We start from the raw sequence: 20,560 nt of genomic DNA, 5'->3' as shown, positions 1-20,560 counted from the left end.
CCCCCCATTCTATTAAGGGCATCCCTGTAGGCCAGGCAAAACACACATTTTTATTAAAGATAAACATTGCACATGCATATAACCCGATCTAAAATAGCGACCCGCAACTGCAGCTGGACTCCAGCGCACCCTCCCTGTGGTCTCTCCAACCGCTGGGTCCGTCATACGCTTACGCCAAGCTGAAACAACACCAACATGAAAATCAGTGTGTGGCCATTCTGTACTTATACGAGCAGAGGAATCCGTTCCATCCAAAAACCCACAAAACACGTGACCCTGCACTGTCTCGCAGCACTTGACCTCCCACGTAACAAGGTCTCCATGCTCTTCCAAGGGGCAGGTTGCTGCTGCTGACGAGCGTGCTTCATATATCACTCAGTGTCCGTTACCTCCAGCTCTGTTACGCTGCCTCGCCTCCCTGGCGACTCGGCGGTGCTGAATGCACTTGATTTAGGCCTGAGAAATTCCAGAGCCTTATTCCAACTCCAGGCCCCTTCTCTATGCTGGCTCACAGGAAGAATCCAGCACATGCACAGAAATACCCCAGGGGTGGAAACATCTTGTGGTTATGATCGCAAAGCAAAACAAAACAAAAGCTGGCATTAAAAATAATAAGCCAAAAAAAGTTGGACCCTCGATCCTAGTTTTACTGCCATAGGGATTCACAGTGGAATAAAACAAAGTATTAAAGTGCATTTAACCATAAAACACAGCCAGCTCATAAATCATTACTAAAAAGCGTATAAACAAGTATTTTGCATCTAGGATTTGTTTACAATCCATGCATCTCTGTTGGCTTTTGTTTCTCTTCTTGGCTGGATACATGTTACTGGTCCAGTGGCCCTGTTCCACAGCGACGATTCTAGACTGATCCGTGTCCTCTGGTTGGGCACAGAAAGCCTCAGCCCAGATTAGACACAAACACAGGCCAGCGAGGACTCTGTAAATACCAGTCATTTTGAATAGATTATAATTACTCCCATATGCTGCTGCATAAACACAGCACACTCGGTTTAGATTCCCTCTAAACATGACTTTTCAGAAGGACCGGAGTTTATTGGCTTTGCTCTTAAGTGAACGAGCAATCTAAGGCATTGCGTTTATGATTAATAGGAGAACCAGGAACAATACCTGTTGAATGCAAAAAGACAGACAAGGAGCCGGAGATTCAAACCCTCTCTGAAGCTTTTGACACCAAAAAAAGAACCAAGTAAAAACAAACAAGCAGTCAGCTTGACTTGGGCAGAATTGCTTGTCCTGCGCGTGCGTGCGTGCATATACTTACGCAGAGCGGCCCTCTACGTCTAGTTTGGTGGGGATGATTCCTTTCTTACTGAGGACGGCTGACACCTTGTCCACCTCTCCTCTTTCTACTGCCTTCATCAGCCGGTCATCATACTTATTCCAGTCAGTGTTCTGCAAAACAGGAAAGAGGTCAGCACGTTATTTCAGCGTAATACTTTTCCAATTTAAAAAAAAAAAAAAAAAGTCTTCAGAGCGTTAAAGGAACAGTCCACCGTACTTCCATAATGAAATATGCTCTTATCTGAATTGAGACGAGCTGCTCCGTACCTGTCCGAGCTTTGCGCGACCTCCCAGTCAGTCAGACGCGCTGTCACTCCTGTTAGCAATGTAGCTAGGCTCAGCATGGCCAATGGTATTTTTTGGGGCTGTAGTTAGACGCGACCAAACTCTTCCACGTTTTTCCTGTTTACATAGGTTTATATGACCAGTGATATAAAACAAGTTCAGTTACACACATTGAAACGTGGCGATTTTCTATGCTATGGAAAGTGCGCACTATAATGACAGGCGTACTAACACCTTCTGCGCGCTTCGGCAGCGCATTGATATCTGAGCTCCGTATCAATGCGCTGCCGAAGCGCGCAGAAGGTGTTAGTACGCCTGTCATTATAGTGCGGACTTTCCATAGCATAGAAAATCGCCACGTTTCAATGTGTGTAACTGAACTTGTTTCATATCACTGGTCATATAAACCTATGTAAACAGGAAAAACGCGGAAGAGTTTGATCGCATCTAACTACAGCCCCAAAAAAATACCATTGGCCATACTGAGCCTAGCTACATTGCTAACAGGAGTGACAGCGCGTCTGACTGACTGGGAGGTCGCGCAAAGCTCGGAGAGGTACGGAGCAGCTCGTCTCAATTCAGATAAGAGCACATTTCATTATGGAAGTACGGTGGACTGTTCCTTTAAAGACCGTCAGCACGGCGTGAATTATTAGATGACTGAATATCATCTGAGAAATGGAGCGATACCAGTTCTTTAATAGCACTTATCATGGAAAACATTTGCATTTCCAAAAAAAAGGTGTTATAAAACAAACAATTGCAGAAATAAATTGAGCGCAAGAATGCAACTTGACAGCAAGTTAAAACAAGTCACGAAATCCCAAGGCTCAAAATATCACTCCGAATCAACACTGCATTCTCCACGAACATTCCAGGATTCCTCACTGCTGTGGAGAAAGTCATAAGTCACTCTCCCTTAGTACATCAGACCAAAAAACACAAGCATGTGTGCAAGCAAACACACGCGCGCACACACTTACTAGAAAAGTTTCAAACTACCATAAGCAAGATTTAAATACCCGGATCTACATTTAAACACATTTTGATCCAAAAGTACACCTTTCCTTGAGTCCATTTGATACCTACAAAGTAAATGGAGGTGCATTTAAGCCATCGACTCATGGTGCCAGTGATGCTGGTCCTTTATGCAGCTGCTCAGGAGATAAAGATATAAAAACAAATAACCAAAGCAGCCCCCCTCCCCTCTCGCTGTGCCCTGTCGGAGGGAAAACACACTCTCCCAGCGAGTGTGTGGGTTTTGTCCTGTTTAATCGAGTTCTGTGCTCCAGCAGGCTGCCTGCGCCTCATCGAGACCCAAGAGTTCTCGGCAGATTCTGCTTGCTCCTCCCCGAGCTCTCATCATGTCCTCCCATACACACAAAACACACTTGCACAAGCCTGTGCACGGAGCTGCTGCAGAGCAGGGGCCAGCCCTGGGACAGCAGCTCCTCCTCTGAGCACAAGTCTCACTCCTCCTGTCCCGTTCTGTTGCTTTTTCAGGCTAAATTCAAGTCGTCCTGCTTTTCTCGGAGGATACAGACTCTTCTTCCCGAGCGCTCGGCCTCTCTCTTGGTGCTAACTGACAAGGTCGTGCAGCTCTTGGTGGTAAATATGTGATCTCTTCAGAGTCGAAAATATCCCCGTAAACATTGTGCAGATGAGCCTTCTGACTGGTTACCTTTTTTTTTTTGCTCTCCCCCAAACCTTTCTCCAATGACTGACTGGGGAACAGGTGCTAAGAATAACCCATCCTCTCCTGACATGCTCGGCCCATGAGTAACCGCAACGGTGGCGGAGAGTCAAGACGGAGGCCGGCCAAGCAGGAGGAAGCCCGCACACACACACAGAGCTAGAAATATTAACCTATGACCGATTACAAATTTGGATCGAAACCCCTCTTATTGGAGGACACGGCGAAGCGAGTGGTCTACACCTCTCGCGAACTTTCTCTTCTCGTGCTCTGAGCGATGGCAGACCTGCTGATCCAGACGTACAGTAGCAGGATTAGGTGTCGGCCTTTTTACAATCGGCTGTCTGGGAATCTGCAAAGCCCTCTCATCTCCAGCTCTCTTTGCACCTTCGTGGTAAACATGGCATATAAACTCTATTTCAAACCGAAGACGTCACCTTTCAAATTGGCAGACTGTGAAAAACATACGGGGGGAGCGCGTTTAATTTACACGCTGCATCGGTTTGGGGGTGGTGGGGTTCATGTTACACACACCCTTCCGAGTCGGAGTGGAGCCGACTGAGTGGCAGCAATCTTCAGAAAACATGTGAGAATCTCTTCACACACTAAACAAGCCATATGAGGGGGTCAGTGGAAAAGGGGAGGGGGGTTACTTTCTAACCTGCTCTGCAACATGGAGACAAAGGAACAGAAATGGACACATGCATCTCTGCTCACAGAAATACACACATGCATGTATACGTGCGCGTGTCGCTGTATGTATTTTTGTTTTGTCTTGCTGAAAGGACAATGAATGATGGCTTCGAGGTGTTTACAGCCTATTCACTCAATGTCACTTTAAATGTGTGACAGACAACCACATTAAGCAACCTGACATGATGAAGGATACCGCAGTTGTTTGGGAACGATTACTAAAGCAAGTATCTTCATGTAGGTAAGAATATGCATACTGCACCTCGGGTGAGTAATAACTGCTAAATACATGCTCCTTCATTAACACACAAAACCAGAACTTCAAGGACAAACATAGCTCATCAAAACAACTATGATGACCAAAGCATCACACAGAACTGAAACGTGAACGTAAGCGAGAACCAACCTCCGCAAATTGCTTACAACAGGAAAATCAACAAAAGGGCTAAATTTTGTTCCCCAAGAGATGATCTAACCAAAACCATCAAAATCTGAATTCACACGAAAAATATGAGAGGAGATACAATTCTAGTCAGAAGTAAATTGGTCAAGCTGACCCAATTACTAATTTGTTAGCCAAAAATTGAAAAAAAACAACGATCAAGTGTAGTGGTTAGCGCTGTCGCCTCACAGCAAGAAGGTCCGGGTTCGAGCCCCGTGGCCGGCGAGGGCCTTTCTGTGCGGAGTTTGCATGTTCTCCCCGTGTGTTTCCTCCGGGTGCTCCGGTTTCCTCCACAGTCCAAAGACATGCAGGTTAGGTTAACTGGTGACTCAATTGACCGTAGGTGTGAATGTGAATGGTTGTCTGTGTCTATGGTGGGGTTTACATTAGACCGCATCAGCGGATCATCAGATTAACATTTTTAAAAACGATTAGCGTGCACACAACACCACCAATACACGATTCGCGTGCACACAGCAACACCAATACATGGATACGCTAATCACATGACTAATTAGACAGCACGCAAGTTGAAATGTGTTCTCCTCACCGGCTCAGCTCCGCAGGCATCCTGCGCTCCAAATCACTCCGCCCTGAACAGCGAGTGCCCTCTGGAGGGTGCGCACTCCGGCCCTGCGCAGCTCACAGAGCGCGCGAGTGAAGCGCACGAGCAGTGACTCGGGACTGAGCCGCTGTGTGTGTGATCCCAGTGCATATCGGGCATGCGCGTCACTTACCACTTGCAAGTGGAAGGATGGCAAGCCTAAAGACAATCATAACTACACAATGGGCAGTATTTGCATCAGTATTTGCAGTATTTTCATACTTTTATACTCTTTAATGAAAGGTGATACAAGGCGGAAGTCCGCGCCATTTTTCAGCAGTCGTGTCACATGACCAACGCCAGCGAATCAGGAAGGTGGATGTCACAGTGACGTTGTCCAGTGAGACGCCAGCTAGAGCTCAGCACAGCGTATCCGCGTATCCTCAATGTTTACACAGCACCGGATCACGTACGAACTGGATTGAATACGTGGGCTCTGGCGGATTCCCGTTTCCCGGCGTTTTAATGTAAACAGACAGTGCATCCGCGAAGAAAACGACACAGATACGGTCTAATGTAAACTTGGCCTATGTGTCAGCCCTGTGATGACCTGGCGACTTGTCCAGGGTGTACCCCGCCTTTCGCCCGTAGTCAGCTGGGATAGGCTCCAGCTTGCCTGCGACCCTGTAGAACAGAATAAAGCGGCTACAGATAAGGAGAGGAGATGACCAGGTGTTGTGCAGAAGGTCTAGTTCTTTCAAATAAACCAAATGAGAACTGAAATCCATTGAGAGTCCGTTGAGGGAGGAGACATGATTTGACTGAAAATAAAGTTGTAAATAAATTGTTTACAACAAGAAAATGAAACTTGAACAAGCCAAGTTTTGTTCCCTGAGGGAATCAAATCAAAAGCCAAAGTCCTTCCCACGCCGTGTGGTGCACAGGGCGGCGCCAATCAGTTTCTGTAGCCCTCGGCTCCCCGAGGGAAGCTCTACCCAAAAGCTCAATCAGAACTGAAATCAGGTGAGAACTGCGTGAGATACAATTCTAATGAGAAGTCCCAAAATTTGTGAAGTTGACCTAATTAGCAGTCTGTTAGCAAAAATTTGACAATACAATGACCAAGTGCTGTGCAGAAGGACTAGTTCTTTCAAACGAAACAATCAGAACTGAAATCCATTGGGAACTGAGGAAGGAGACACGATTTAACTGAAAATAAACAAAGTTGTAAACAAATGGTTTTCAACAGGAGGGGAAGAAAAAAAAGACCAGAGTTTTGCTCCTCAAGCAAAGATCTACTCAAAACATCAATCAGAATCCGATGAGAAAACTCTAGCAAGGCGCCAAGAAAACGTTAATTTGGCCTAATTACTAACTCCTTCACAAAAAAAAAAAAAAGTTGCAGTGTGACAAATTCTTTTAAACAAAACAATTGGAATGGAAAATCTGTGGAGAACTGACAGAGGAGATATGATTTAACTGACGGACGCCACGGCAATAGAGATCTTGCAGTCACGTGACCGGAAAGTACACAACCGCCATCTTGTCGGTCAAAAACACCGCTGAATACTGCTGCACTCGTGTACAAAATGGATCAATTTCAACCGACGGACTACACGGCTCATTTTTCTAACGAACAGATAACTAGATACATGTCTAAAATAAACGATCTACAGATTTGTGACCCTTATGGCTTACCGGACGGAGTTTTCACGACCGGATTTTGAACTGCCAGCGGAATACCCGGACGTGTATAATTACCTCATTAACTTTCCCTCGCTGTTCAGTGGTGAAGCACTGCGTGCTTATAAATCTCTGGACAGTTATCTCTACAGAAATTCCGGATTTGTCAGCGACTCAGATGTGGCATCTTGTAAACAAGAATCCTCATTGGATGGGTAAGTCACTTAAGTATTGAGTATAGCACCGACCAGCCGATTATAGAATAGAATAAGGTAATTCCAGCTGTAATTCCAAATCGTCCGTCTTGTTTACATGGATCTGGCGTTGGAGAGGTAGAGGCTTGGCAGTGGAGATTTGAGTAGCTGTTTTCTGAGCTTAGTCAACAGGTCGGCTCTGCAGCCTCGCTTTTGCTTCCGCTCCCGGCACCGCCTCCTTCGCTTTGCTTCCGATAACAATCCACGGAGACCCCGCTGGTCTCGTTATCTCGTCCGGAATGGGTTTTTTTTTCCTCGTCCGGAATGTTGTGCATGCGATGGAAATCGCTACAAACCGTCATTTTCTGCTGGAAACCAATGTCCAGTAAGTCCATACGGTTGTAGTGGATATTGAAGTCCGGTACAGACGAACAACACGCAAAAATACACATAAAAAACGTGCACAGGTAGGGAGAGCTTGTAGCCGCAACCGTTGTAGTAGAATTGTATATAGTAGGGTTTTCCAGAAGAAAAGGTAGAAGTAAAAGCAGAAGTAGAACCAGAAGTAGAAGGCGGAATATGGCGTTTGACCGACAAGATGGCGTCTGTCACAATCTGGATCGGCTGTGACGTCACATGCAAGTGCTCCATAGCTCATCGACCTTAGATGAGCTACCAAAATGCCCTAAAGCACAAGAACTCCATCTGAGGTTACGAAAACATTTAACAAGAGTGCTCCAAGAGCACAATAACCCCCGCTGGCAACTATGGCATAACTCTGGTAAAATGCGACTGAATTGAACGAAACTGCAATATGCGTATTACCGACATGTAACAAAGAATCACGTCGTCAAGTTCCGAGAAGTTCCTCCAAAAATTGAGAAGGGAGTCGATTTCAGAAGGCAGGTACCCTTCCCGGGTATGCGACATTAAGGAAAGGAAGATGCAATACTTTAGACACATAAGAGCAGATGAGATGCAACAGCAGCTTTTAGAAGGCAAAGCAGAGAGTAAGCAGAGAAGAGGGAAACAACGAAGGATATGGAGGAGTGATATTATGGACTGGATGAAAATGAACTGTGTCTAATGTGTCTGGACAGCTCAAGACAGACAGAAATGGAGATCCATGACTGTCGACCTTCTGAGAAGATGACACTGATGAATGAATGAATCCTTCCCAGGATGGACATCGCCACGACAGGATCCCCCTTCGGGCCTTTCAGCCAGTGGGGGATAAAAAAGTAAGCTAGGATATTCCTTCAGACAACAGACATTCAGGCATAGAAAGATTTAAAATGGGGAGGGGTGGGGGAAATACTGCACGCACGCACACAGCTATTTGTTGCCAATGTGCGGTCTGTTGAAACTCGTTAATAGACCCAGTCAACCTTAAAATTATTATTCCACTGTTATGCCTTTGCTTAATTTGACTTGACCCATATACTGTATGCACAAAACATTAATGACACGAATAGCGCTAAACAGGCAGCTCATAGCCATTCGAAGTACCAGTTCTCACAGAAATGCCACCATTTACCTGCTATTGATATCTGTTGTCAGAGTTTAAAGTGCATATTCTGGACCAGTTTCTTTTTTTTTATATGAAAAGTACACTCATCCAGAAGGGTAATTTTGCACAAGGCCATCTGTCGACAGCAGAAAAAAATAAAACGCGTCTGGAAAAATCCCAACGGAGTCTGGAGCCAGATTCGTGACGTTACCTGTGGAAGCGCCAGCAGGCTGCGCGAGCTTTGCACGGTTTCAGTGCACAGCCTGTGTAGACCAAGCGCTCCCATTTCTCTCTCATTGTCCGGTCTTTTGGGAAACGATGAGTACTAATCCCATCATGATTGGTGTTGCTACACCCTCCTACGATACATCTGTTAACCATTTTAATAATTACGCGATAACGTTGAAATTTGCAGAAAACCACCAGGTCGTTTTCTCAAACAAACCAGCGCTGACGTAGGATTCAGAGGGAGGCGTCCCGCACACGATGTCACGAAAATGCATGTTTCCCATGAAATCCAAATGCCAAGTTTTTCCAGAGGCGGACCAATTCGCCTCAAATGGCTTGATTTCAACTGAATTTTTCTGGTATTGCGCAAGGTAAAAAAAAATTGGACAAAATGTGACATATTTGACCAATAGTCCGGGAGCCATGGGGTCGGACCCGGAATTTTTGGTTAAAGGTTTTTTTTTTGCTTTATCTTATAGATTTGAGGTAGCTCTTCAAGATTTAAGAGGGTGCCCAGTGATATCCCTTGGGCAATTTAATATATTAACCCTTTAATGCCCTATATGCCCAAATAATGGAAGAAAATACAAAAAAAATAATATCAGTGTAAATACTGATATTAAATGCACCAAGTTGGCTGTATCTGATAGGTATTCACATTTTTCTCTATATTTGTCATTCAAATACATCAAATGTGGATTAATTAACCCTTTCATAACTTTTCCAAATTAGCGATTTTTATACAAGTATTACATAAACTCTACAGTTAATACAAAATAATGATCAATATCTATGTAAGAACTATACAGCATGCAAAAGAACTATATACAGCATGCATACACTCACACCAATGATCCACTATGTAAATGAACTATACAGCATGTATACACTCACACCAGTGATCCACTATGTAAAAGAACTACAGCATGCAATAGAACTATATACAGCATGCATACACTCACACCAGTGATCCACTATGTAAAAGAACTACAGCATGCAATAGAACTATATACAGCATGCATACACTCACACCAGTGATCCACTATGTAAAAGAACTACTGTATATACAGCATGAAATAGAAATATATACAACATGCATATACATTCACACCAGTGATCCACTATGTAAAAGAACTATATACAGCATGCAATAGAACTATATACAGCATGCATATACACTCACACCAGTGATCCACTATGTAAAACTACAGTATGCAATATATCAAGCATGCAAAATGGCATATACAGCATGCGCGCACACACACAAGAATAGCAAAAGATACTGATTTTCAATTAACCAAATTGGCTGTACAGTATTCACGCTTTACTGTCATTCAAATTAGTCAAACGTGTAATTGACCCTTTCATAAATTTGCAAAATTAACAATTTTGATACAAGAACTACAGTACATAAAGCATGTACGTGCATGCATGCATGCACACACATACACTAATGAGCAATAATTATGTAAAATAATTACATACAGTATGCAAACACACACAAAACACAAAAACTATTTAAGGAAAGAACTAAGAGTTCAGATGAAAAAAAAAACCCTCTAAACCCTTTGCCATTGCTTAGTGTCTGTAAAAATATGCTTATGTACTGGATGCCAGCTAGTACAGAGGAGAATGTTAAGTAAACCTTACTCCCCAACGTTTTAAAAGTCGTACTAGTCAGTGGAAGAGCAGTGTGGTTTGGAGTGGGGTGAATCGGGGACAGTGCCCTGAATTTTACTAGGGAACCAGGAACATTACTATTTCAACAGTCAATATCGTAAAAATAAGCAATCTATTAGCTTAATGTATTAGCTTAAAAAAAATCAGTGACTAGCATTTACTAGGTGAGAGTTGGGTGTGCTAGCCAGTGTTGTGAAACTATGGGTCTAGTTCACTGGTGAGCAGTGAGTACATGTCACTGCTCTTTCATGATTACAGTCAAATAGTTTCTCTGCTTAGCTTATGCGTGCTGTGATCTTTTGGGGGCAGTGTGATTGACAGAGTTAGCAAGATAGCTACACAAGTTGGCTTGAATTAGCTAATTGTGTCCCTCATATGCCCCTGCAGAAGTAAACACAAGGATGACAATGGAGTGTATGCCTAATAATTTAAGGCTCGCATTAACAACCAAAGTAATAGAGTAATAAAGGGCTTTTTGGTATAAGCCCCGCCCCCAATTGCATGGCCACACCCCCAACCATGGCTGGAACCCCACCCCCAGGCCTTAAACTCATCCTATTATGTTAACAAAACACAAAAATAAGTATGATATATAGACTTTGGTGAACATAAAGTGAAGAATGTCAAAATGTCAGAATTTAGGCTACGACTGCAGCACATCCAACAATAAAGGGCCAATATCCGGAATTGCCCAAGGGATATCACCGGGCACCCTCTCTTATCTTAATGAGTAGACCTTGGACAACAACAAACAGCAAAAAAAAAAAAAAAAAAAAAAAAAAAAAACCTTTCACCGACGAAGCCAGGTTCAGCCAAATTTGGGCCTTTGGCTCCCGGACTACAAAGTTTAATATAAAATAGGAGCATTACATTGATCTCGCTCCTGAATTTACCTGTGATATGCACTTTAAGTTCCTGTACTTTAAGCAAGAGAGACCACACTGAAGACAAGATTTTATTGCATTTAACAAAAACAGCTGACCCTATTACAAGTTTACGCTTCAATTCGCATGTGCAGAACCGTGTACGTTAACGACAAAAAGCTAATAACGGCGAGGTGCCCAGGAAAAGGTTTGCTCCTGTAAACAATTCAGTCTCATTAGCAGCTCTTTGGGTCTTTTGTCTTGTTTCCAAGCACAGAACAGAAGCAAATACATAATTGGACATCACTTAATCCTTTTTTTTTTTTTAATCTTTGGCATGTTTGGGAAATTAAATGCAGTGTTCAGTGCTACCAGGTTGATAATGTAATTTAAAATCTCTCATGCTAGTGGAAAATGCGAGCTAGTTAAACCAGCTATTGCCCAAGTATGTGGAGAGCCCTTCTAGTGATTGGTTTCAGATGTTTCATGAAATAAACATAACATACGCACCCACATTGCCATACAAATGCTATAGACAAAACACTGGCAATAGAAACGGGTCATACTGAAGAGCTTAATGACAAAAGGGACATTAAAGCAGATACACAGAACCTTTATTTTTAAATAAATTGGAGGGGATATTAATCTCCATCCTTGACTCTTATATGCTGCATAAATGAGAATTTAACAATTATATAGGCTGAGCCAGCCAGCCCGGAGTGCGTGACGTCACAACGGTAACCGGTTTTAAGGCCGAGGCCTTTGACAGCTATAGACCAAAAGTCATATAAATAAATTTATGGTGAAAGTAAGGAATACCGTTACCGACTTGCTCAACTAAGACTGATTTGACTTCATTGATTGCGGGTTGACTCTCATTAAAACAGGATAGGTGCTATAACTTGTGCAACATACATGTACATGCATGCATTTTCACTGATAAAACGTAAAAGGCTAATTAAATAATCAGATGAACTGAGACGATCACATTCTGAAGCAAATTAAATAATCTTATACCGGTAACTTAAACAATACACGTCTAAATGCAGGTAAACAACGTGTTTTTGTTTTATATCCAAATGAGAGTCAGAGCTTGCCCGTCTGTGCTCTCGCTTCTTGAAGGCCGACCTTGTGGCCGATGGTTTTGAAACAATCTGACTTTCAGTTGTTCGTTCAGTTTTCCGTTCCTTCGCTTCTTCCACGTAAGGGCGAGATGGCAGCAATATCCAGTTTAGAAATAAGACTGCTGCTCCACTCTCTATTTTGTCCATACGGAGTACTCCGCCGTCACTACTCGGCTCAGGCGCTCACTAAAACCTGGGACAGAACGAGACGTCACTGGTTTTAGCAACACCCGCGGGGAGGTCACTGCCCGAGCGATAGGTCACGTCCCGTTCCTGGGTTTCAGCAACAACCCTCGGCTCACTCTGGGAGGGCTGGTGCAACTAAACTTTCCTTTAAAAAAAAATAAAATAAACTTTCCTTTTCTTGTTTTCTTTTCCTTCAATTATTTGTACTGCACCCTCTTTCAATACAGGTTTATAGCCAACGCTCAACAGATCAGAGGTTTCATACGAGTCTTCAGTAAAACGTGCAGAGCAGAGGAGAGACCACTTCATAGGCGCCCAATGTGCCCGTGAACTTCTCGCAAAACGCGTCCAAATCTTTGCAGCTTGAACATTCTTGGGCCATGAATGCAACATAAATCCACCTTCTGCCGTGTTGCTGCACCGGCCAGCAGCACATCTACGTGGCACGGCGATAAATTGGCTCAAAATGGAGGATCGGAGCTGCAGTCAGCTCTGTGTTTTAGGATAGCGGAAATGGTGATCAGACCGATAGACTTCCTGCTGTGACGTTACGGACGTCAAGGTCATTCACTCAGACCGCTACCTAGATGAATCATTTTAATTATAAAAAATTACCATAGATTTACTGTCAATGCTTAAAACTATTCCTGTGCCATTCTTGAGGTCTCAAGGCATTTATAAACGAAAGTGAAGCCATGGCTCTGCGTAGATGCTTTGCCATCAGGATGTCATCTTTGCCACAAGTCAGTTTGAGAAAGTTGGAGAAATGGAAGAGTCGGGAAGCAACAACAGCTCAGCCATGAAGTGGGAGACCGTACAAACTCACAATGGGGCAGTAGAGTACTGAAGCATGCAGCGTGTAAACATCACTTATCCTCTGTTGCATCACTCACTAGTGATCCAATTTGCCTCTGGAAGCAACATCAGCACAAGAACCATGTCAAGAGCTTCATGAAATAGGTTTCCATGTCGAGCAGATGCACACACTACACGAAATCATGCAAGTGTCAGCTGGAGAGGTCTAAAGCACTGCCACTGTCTCACATGCCCCTTTCCCACCAAAGCAGTTCCAGGGCTGGTTCGGGGCCAGTGCTTAGTTTGGAACCGGGTTTTCTGTTTCCACTGACAAAGAACTGGCTCTGGGGCCAGAAAAACTGGTTCCAGGCTAGCACCAACTCTCTGCTGGGCCAGAGGAAAGAACCGCTTACGTCAGCGCGGGGGGGGGGTGTTAAGACCGACAACAATAAGACCGCGAAAGATCGCCATTTTTAAGCGACGAGAAGCAGCAGCTGTACAAACGCAAAAGTCATCCATTATTATTGTTGTTGCTGCTGCTTCTTCCGCGTCGTTTTTGCTTCGATATTCGCGCCAAGGTTTATGCAAACGTAGCGACGTAACTGACGTATACGGCGACATAACTGACGTGTCTTCTCTTAGCACCGCGAGCTATGGAAAAGCAAACTGGTTCTCAGCTGGCTCGCAAGTTGAACAAGTTGTGAACCAGCACCGGCCCCGAACCAGCCCTGGAACTGATTTGGTGGAAAAGGGGTATCAGTAGTGCAAAATTCTCAAAATCAGATTAGTCGGAAGGCATTGATGAATTTTTGACAAACACTGCAAACTGAATTCAAGTGGCACACTTGTGTTAAATAATGTTTACATTTCTATCGTAACTAATTCATTCATAGGATCTGTATTGCAGTCATGATGCGCAAGATAACACTAGTGGTAGGGCTGGATCCGAATATTCAATTATTCAGATGTTCATTCGGTGAGGAGGTATGGTATTGGGTTCTCAAATTTAGGGACTCGGGACGTTCAGGGTTTCTTTTTTGGCTACATCACGCTTCAGTTCACTTTGACTGTTAAACAAAAGACAAAATGCAGAAGACCTCAGCTGTGTGGGAACACTTTAAACTGAGCGAGAGCACGACAAAGGCAGTGTGCCAAATGTGCCATTTGAAACTGATCTCCCATGGTGCCAAAACAAGCATGAAAAATTATCTGAATGCTGCAAGTAGTCAGCTATTGTTTGACAGGTGTTAAATACCAGGAGTATACCAGCTAGCAAAGCTAGCATTAGCTTAGCTAATGTCCATCACCGTAATGAAGCTGCTTTTATCCGCTTTTCAAACAAACAAACAAAAAACACTCATGATTTTTAAAAAAAAATCACAGTGCTTTGTCAGGCATTGTCTCAGATTTGGAGCCTATGAGAATTTATTTAGGTCTATAATTTATCCAGGAGATGAAAAATTGTAACAAGCTGTTATTAGATCATAAAAATGGCACGTTTCCCCACTCACACTGAGCCTCTTTGTGCACTTTGCAACTCGCAGCACTATAGTGTGCACGTCTGCATTATTCATTCATTGTTTTCGATACCACGCGTGTTCGTTTGGGTTCCTGACGTCTCCTCCCACGTTGTCACGATCATAGATATACATAGAAGACTAGATGCCTCGTCCCCGTTGCCCTTCAACGAAGTCGAACGTCTGCACATGGCGGCCATCTTACCTCAGACAGCTGGCTTACCCATTACATTGTGTTGGTAGCGATATGTACTTTTCAGATGACCGTAACTTCCTCAAATTTCAATCGATATTCAAACGGTTTGGTTTGTTATATTAAAAAAAAAGGATGTATTTATGATATTAATGATGAATAATCATTTTATATGTTTTAAAAAAAATACATGCTGAAACTCCTATGCTGTGAGAAGCCTAACACTGGATACTTATGGATAACTGCGGCCTTAGGACAAATAACCATACAATTTATTTCCAATTTTTAGTGAAAATATTTTCACATGTGATAGGGCCGTAGGGGAAGCTAAAGTTAAATAAACAGCTTACTCACTTCTGAAATACTTCATCCACCTCAAAAACCTAATGCACTCACATCATAGCATAATAACAAATGCAAACTCGCATCATAGCATAATAACAAATGCACTGCCCGAGTAAGTAATAGTATAAAACAGTGACAGCGACTCACGGTAGTTTGGGACAAAAAAAAAAAGCCCGGCTGCTCATATCAGGAACTGTATTGGACATTATTTCACTAAGTAAATAACGCTACCGATTATCCTTAAAAAAATGATGTATTATCTTACTGGTGAAAGGTGATCCCGCGTGCCCTACTTTCCAGACATCGCCGGTTCGAGCAACCGAAAGCCGCGCAGAAGTCTGGCATCTCGTCACAGTCAGTAATTTAATTTCCTCTAGAAATCATAATGTAAGTTGTTTTAAATTAACCAACCCGAAAATGAAAACCATGTGCAAGTGCAACTTCAGTTATTGAAAATATTATCTCATGACCTTCCATGTAAAATTACTTGGTGCTACGAGCTAGCCTAGCATGAAACACAACTTTGACAAAGCTGCAGTAAGTCGTTTTTGAAGAGAAAAGGTACGATTTTAGCATGTTCAAGCACCCAGAATTACAACCACATAATAATGTTTTGAGAAATCAAACCATTTGTATATACGTCAAAATTTCAGCGAGATAAGAGTATAAACATTTAAGCATCTCAATGGTCTTACCTCAGTGTACCACAAATTCTGTGGAAAAGCTTGCCTGTGGTAAGATGGCCGCCCTGTGCGGACGTTCTGGAATACGCGGTGAGGCATCTAGTCTATGTATATCTATGGTCACGATCACCTTCACCCGTTTCAATTTCCCCTTGATCAGTGTGTCAGTATAAACCCTTGTTTTTCCTTTGTTCATGAAGTATATACGGTCAAAAATGTTAGAATTGTTGATATAAATGTGGCTTTGTGTAAATGTATTTAACATTTATGGAAGGAGTCTCTAGTATCAGCACTAAGTTTTCTGAAATGAGAGTCTTCAGGACAGCTTTGCGTTTACCAGTTCCTTCAAGGTTTTTTTTTTTTCCCTCTCATTTACCTCAAAGGAGAGAAAAAGAGCGGCTGGTCAGGGATCGACTGTTTATCTTTCTCTTACGTCACATGGTGTTGCTTTACCAAAATCAACACTTCAGGACCAGCTATTTTCGGACTTCAGGGTGACAGCACAGCACATCGTGTTGCTGATTATTAAGCAAAATCGCTGTGCTTAATACATTACCAAGTCTAACACTGCAAATAAGCCCATGACAATTCTACGGTACAATGAAAACAAATGTTGATATTTTACTTGGTGTAATGAACACGTTCCTAGAGCGTAGAACAAGGATGAACAGCAGTGTTGGTATAGACCCTTTTCACTCACGTGACCTTCGTAAACGCGACCACCATTTTGGACATGTAGCGGACTTCGGCTCGAATTGGTTTGAATGCGAGGAAGGCGACAAACGGAGAACATACAAGAAAAAGGAGCGAGATGCAGAAAACACCTTCGCTATCCAGCGACGTAGGGCATTTACAGGGCGAGCAGAGGGAGAGGTATTTTCAAAAATTGAGGTTAGCAGGCTTAGAGAGCGACGTTTACCATCACACTGCCCTGGCACTGTGTACAGTTTACCTTCTATGGTTTGTGCACTCACTATTTGCCATTACTTTCTCCAACCGTTGTTACAGATTACAGGGAACGGCCTGGATTTAAGAGACAAATACATGTTCCTCTTGTTTTGAACACTTATTTGTAGGCAGTCAAATACATGTTCCTCTTGTTTTGAAAACTTATTTGTTGGCAGTGCTTAATTTGTAAAGTGGGAGGTCCCGGAGCGCAGAGGATGAGCGGCTCCGGTGTGGGGAAAAAAAAAGAGGGGGGGAGGGGGGCGCGGCGCTGCACTTCTGGGCATGTTTTGTAATAACACTGCAAATATTTTGTGGATGTCGTTTCATGAGAGAAATCACCAACAAGACAGATATCAAAATCAGACATTAACACTAAATAAACTTGCATTTTTTAATTTAATTATTTGGGGTTTGGTTTTTTTTTTTGTTACATAGTCAAAAGAGGTGTCGGATCACCGGATCCAGTGTAAATAGCTGCCGGAACCAACGCCCGAGGTTCCGGAGCGCGCTCCGGCTTGCTCCCCCTCAAATTAAGCACTGTTTGTAGGACACTGCCTCTGATCTGTCCTACAGTCTACCAACAGCAAAGGAACACAACGCTAGCTAATGTCGTTAGCTAATAGCTACTACAGAAGAACAAAGAGGTTACAATGGGTTATTTTAGCCTATTTGGTTACACACTCGCCGCCACAGAATGTTAACAGCAATGTAATGCCTTTTCTGGCTAATTTTATTCGTCTTGCCTCCAACAAAGTGGTCACTACACAAGCGCTGGTATGCCGAGGGCTGCCAATCTTTCCTGTTTATGGCCGCTATCCATCTTCTCCGTCCGTCAGCATCTACCGGGATCCGATAAAATGATAACCCTTGCCTTGTTTGTTGATGGTTACTACATCCAGGTGCACAACAATATAGTGGCATGATGGAAGTATTGCTGAAAATAAACACTTTCTTTGCTGCCGTTCCTCAATGTTGGCTGTGGTAAACTACTGGTAGTACACGTCCAAAATGGCGGCCGCGTTTGTCGTGACGTCACGTGAAAAGGGTCCATACTGAGGATCCAGCAGTACAGGGAACGGGATTCTGAAAACTAACCAACATGTGAGCTTTGGGCACACGTAGCATTTCAGAGGTGTGATCAATAAAAGTAAAAACTGGCTTAGTGAAGCCATTTCATAAACCCTCGAAACCATACGATAAATACTGAAAAGACTAGCACACGTGTCCTTAGGTAATGCAGTTCCCTTTGTTCCTCTGTCTATTCTGCTGGTGACTCAGTTCTTCACAGACTGGTTCTTAGAGAAGAGGAAAAGCATGGCAACATGAATGACAGGTAAGGACAAGCCGAGTGGAAGAGCGCTTTAAGTGAGCATGCACAGATGTCTGGGTTACTGCCAGATGAACACGCACTAACACAGGAGTCAAGATGGCACCTGAACCAATGTCTTATCACGAAAAGCAGACATGTTCTGTGTACACACACACACACACACTATATGCTTATATACATGTATGTTTTTCTTTATTAATTAAAGGACACTTTCACTACGTTCAGACTGCAACCTGAAACGACCCATATCCGATTTGTTGTGAAATCCGATTTTTTCGTTAGACCGTTCACATTACCAATTACATGAGACTTGTATGCGATCTCCAATATGAACGGAAAACGACCCAAAAGTGTCCCGCATGCACAAATTGACACGTAATAAGCACATCTACGTAATATGTAAACCCAAAAAAAAAAAAAGCGCACTCAAGTTTAATGATTTTCTTTTTGTTGTTTGCTTGTTTAATTATCTGGTTAGTGTTAAAGTGTGAGGTCTCGTGTGTGTTTTTGTTTCTGAACTGAAATGAAAATGTGTAGCCTGGTAACGAGGGTTGACTCCTAAATGTCTCTCTAATTTCTATATAAGTGCACTACATGTTACTAGGAAGTAATGGATTTTTAAACTCTATATAGTGCACTCGAGCTTCAGTAGGCAGTCATTTGGGATACGGCCGCTGTATTACCAAACTCTTAATTCAGGCTTAATAATTTGCACATATTTATTTCGTCATATTAATAAACTTTTCCTACATTTTTATAAATATTTATTTAGATTGTTTATAGCCAGCTGAATTCTGCAACTTCTCTCAGCGCTGGCTCAAGGTGCAGAAACACCAGTGCAATTTGCTATGGAGATGAGGCGAGACCTGGCGATGTGGTACAGGATGGTTTAAGTTATAAATCAGTTATAGAAACTGTTTTATTTAATCAGGCGAACAGATCAACATCCAGGTCCCTACCAAATCCACCATTAGCTTGATCAATTCTATAAAAGTCTACTTAAATTCTGAAAACTGTACAAATGTTGTTGTTTTCCACCAAAGAGGCGGGATTAGCCAACGCAGAATAGTGACGTTTGTCTCTTGTTGATGACGTGTAGGTCGCATGAATGCAACCTGTCCGGTCAGACTGCAGTCGCATGTGAAAATAACGAATATGCATCGGAATTAGGACCACATATCCAAGCGGCCTGGGTCGCATGTGAAAAAATCGGATCCGTGTCGTTCAGATTGTCAATAACAAAATCAGATACAGGTCGCATATGGGCAAAAAAAAAAAAATCGGATATGGGTCGTTTCAGGGTGCAGTCTGAATGTAGTCTTTGTACCTTAAAGTAATGATGGATGTCGTTTGACATATGGATTACTACAGTTGTAGAATAGGGCTATTTACTGCATTTTTATTATTTACCATTTACTGTGAGCTCAAACTCATTAAAAAGGCAAGAAATTGCACTAATTAGCTTCCGACGAGGCACGCCTGTTAATTGAAAAGCATTCCAAGTGACTCCCTCATGAAGCTGGTTAAGATAATGCCAGTAGTGTACAAAGCGTCACGGTAAAACAATGGCTACTTTGAAGAATCTAATACTTCGTTTACACGTAGCCGGGTATTTATGAAAACGGATGCCTTCTCCTCCCCATACTAGAAAATAATTCCGTTTACACAATGCTCAAAAACAGCCAGGGAAGGCTGTCAAAAACATGTCAAACAAATAGAAAGCCAACCAGAGATCTGAAACCCAAGGAAGAGGAGGGACCGTCAGATCACAATGCTAAACTGTTTTCCCCATAACACGGAGAAAACTCCGTTTTCCACTATTTACACGCAGGCATGAAAACGGAGTTTTCACAAATTTCCACTTTGCCCGGAGTTTTCGAAAGCAGCCGTTTTCAGTGACCGAAACCTCCGTTTACGTGTAAATGATGGGTACAACCGCATAAATAAATGTCCGTTTTTATAGATACCCGGCTACGTGTAAACGGGGTCTGAAATATGAAACATTTGTGATTAACACTTTTTTTGGTTACCGCATAATTCCATGCATGTTATTTCATAGCTTTGATGTTTTCAGTATTGTTCTACAATGTAAAAAATGCCACAATACAGAAAAACCTATGAATGAGTAGGAGTGTCCAGACTTTTCACTGGTACTCCGTGCGTAAAAGATGTGTACGATATTAAATAAGTTACGACCTTTTATTTTATAAGCCACACACACACAGCCCTGGATAATGCAAAAATTGGCCTGACGTTAAAACTCTTACAACCAGCCAACAGATGACACAATCAGAAAATAAGAACGTGTTTATCAGACAG

The 20,560-nt window shown here is 42.8% G+C and overlaps 1 protein-coding gene across 2 annotated transcripts in view; it reads right to left on the bottom strand.

Annotated features, from left to right (window-relative positions):
* The window catches only part of uacab (uveal autoantigen with coiled-coil domains and ankyrin repeats b), a 136,144-nt gene that overhangs the window by 45,652 nt on the left and 69,932 nt on the right, over window positions 1-20,560 (bottom strand). Inside the window, exons 1-2 of one of the 2 annotated variants that reach the window (XM_060911708.1) lie at window positions 2,680-3,128; window positions 1,286-1,416 (exon numbers count right to left, since the gene is read on the bottom strand). In XM_060911708.1, coding sequence (XP_060767691.1) covers window positions 1,286-1,416; window positions 2,680-2,715 — 167 coding nt within the window. In that variant the 5' untranslated portion in view covers window positions 2,716-3,128. Of the gene's footprint in view, window positions 1-1,285; window positions 1,417-2,679; window positions 3,129-20,560 lie in introns of those variants that run through there. The other variant, XM_060911707.1, reaches the window with a different exon arrangement.

Source organism: Neoarius graeffei, chromosome 27, assembly GCF_027579695.1.
Source record: "Neoarius graeffei isolate fNeoGra1 chromosome 27, fNeoGra1.pri, whole genome shotgun sequence".
NCBI classification, from domain to species: domain Eukaryota; kingdom Metazoa; phylum Chordata; class Actinopteri; order Siluriformes; family Ariidae; genus Neoarius; species Neoarius graeffei.
The sequence above is the reverse complement of the archived record's forward strand: the minus strand, read 5'-3'. Positions and strand labels throughout refer to the sequence as shown.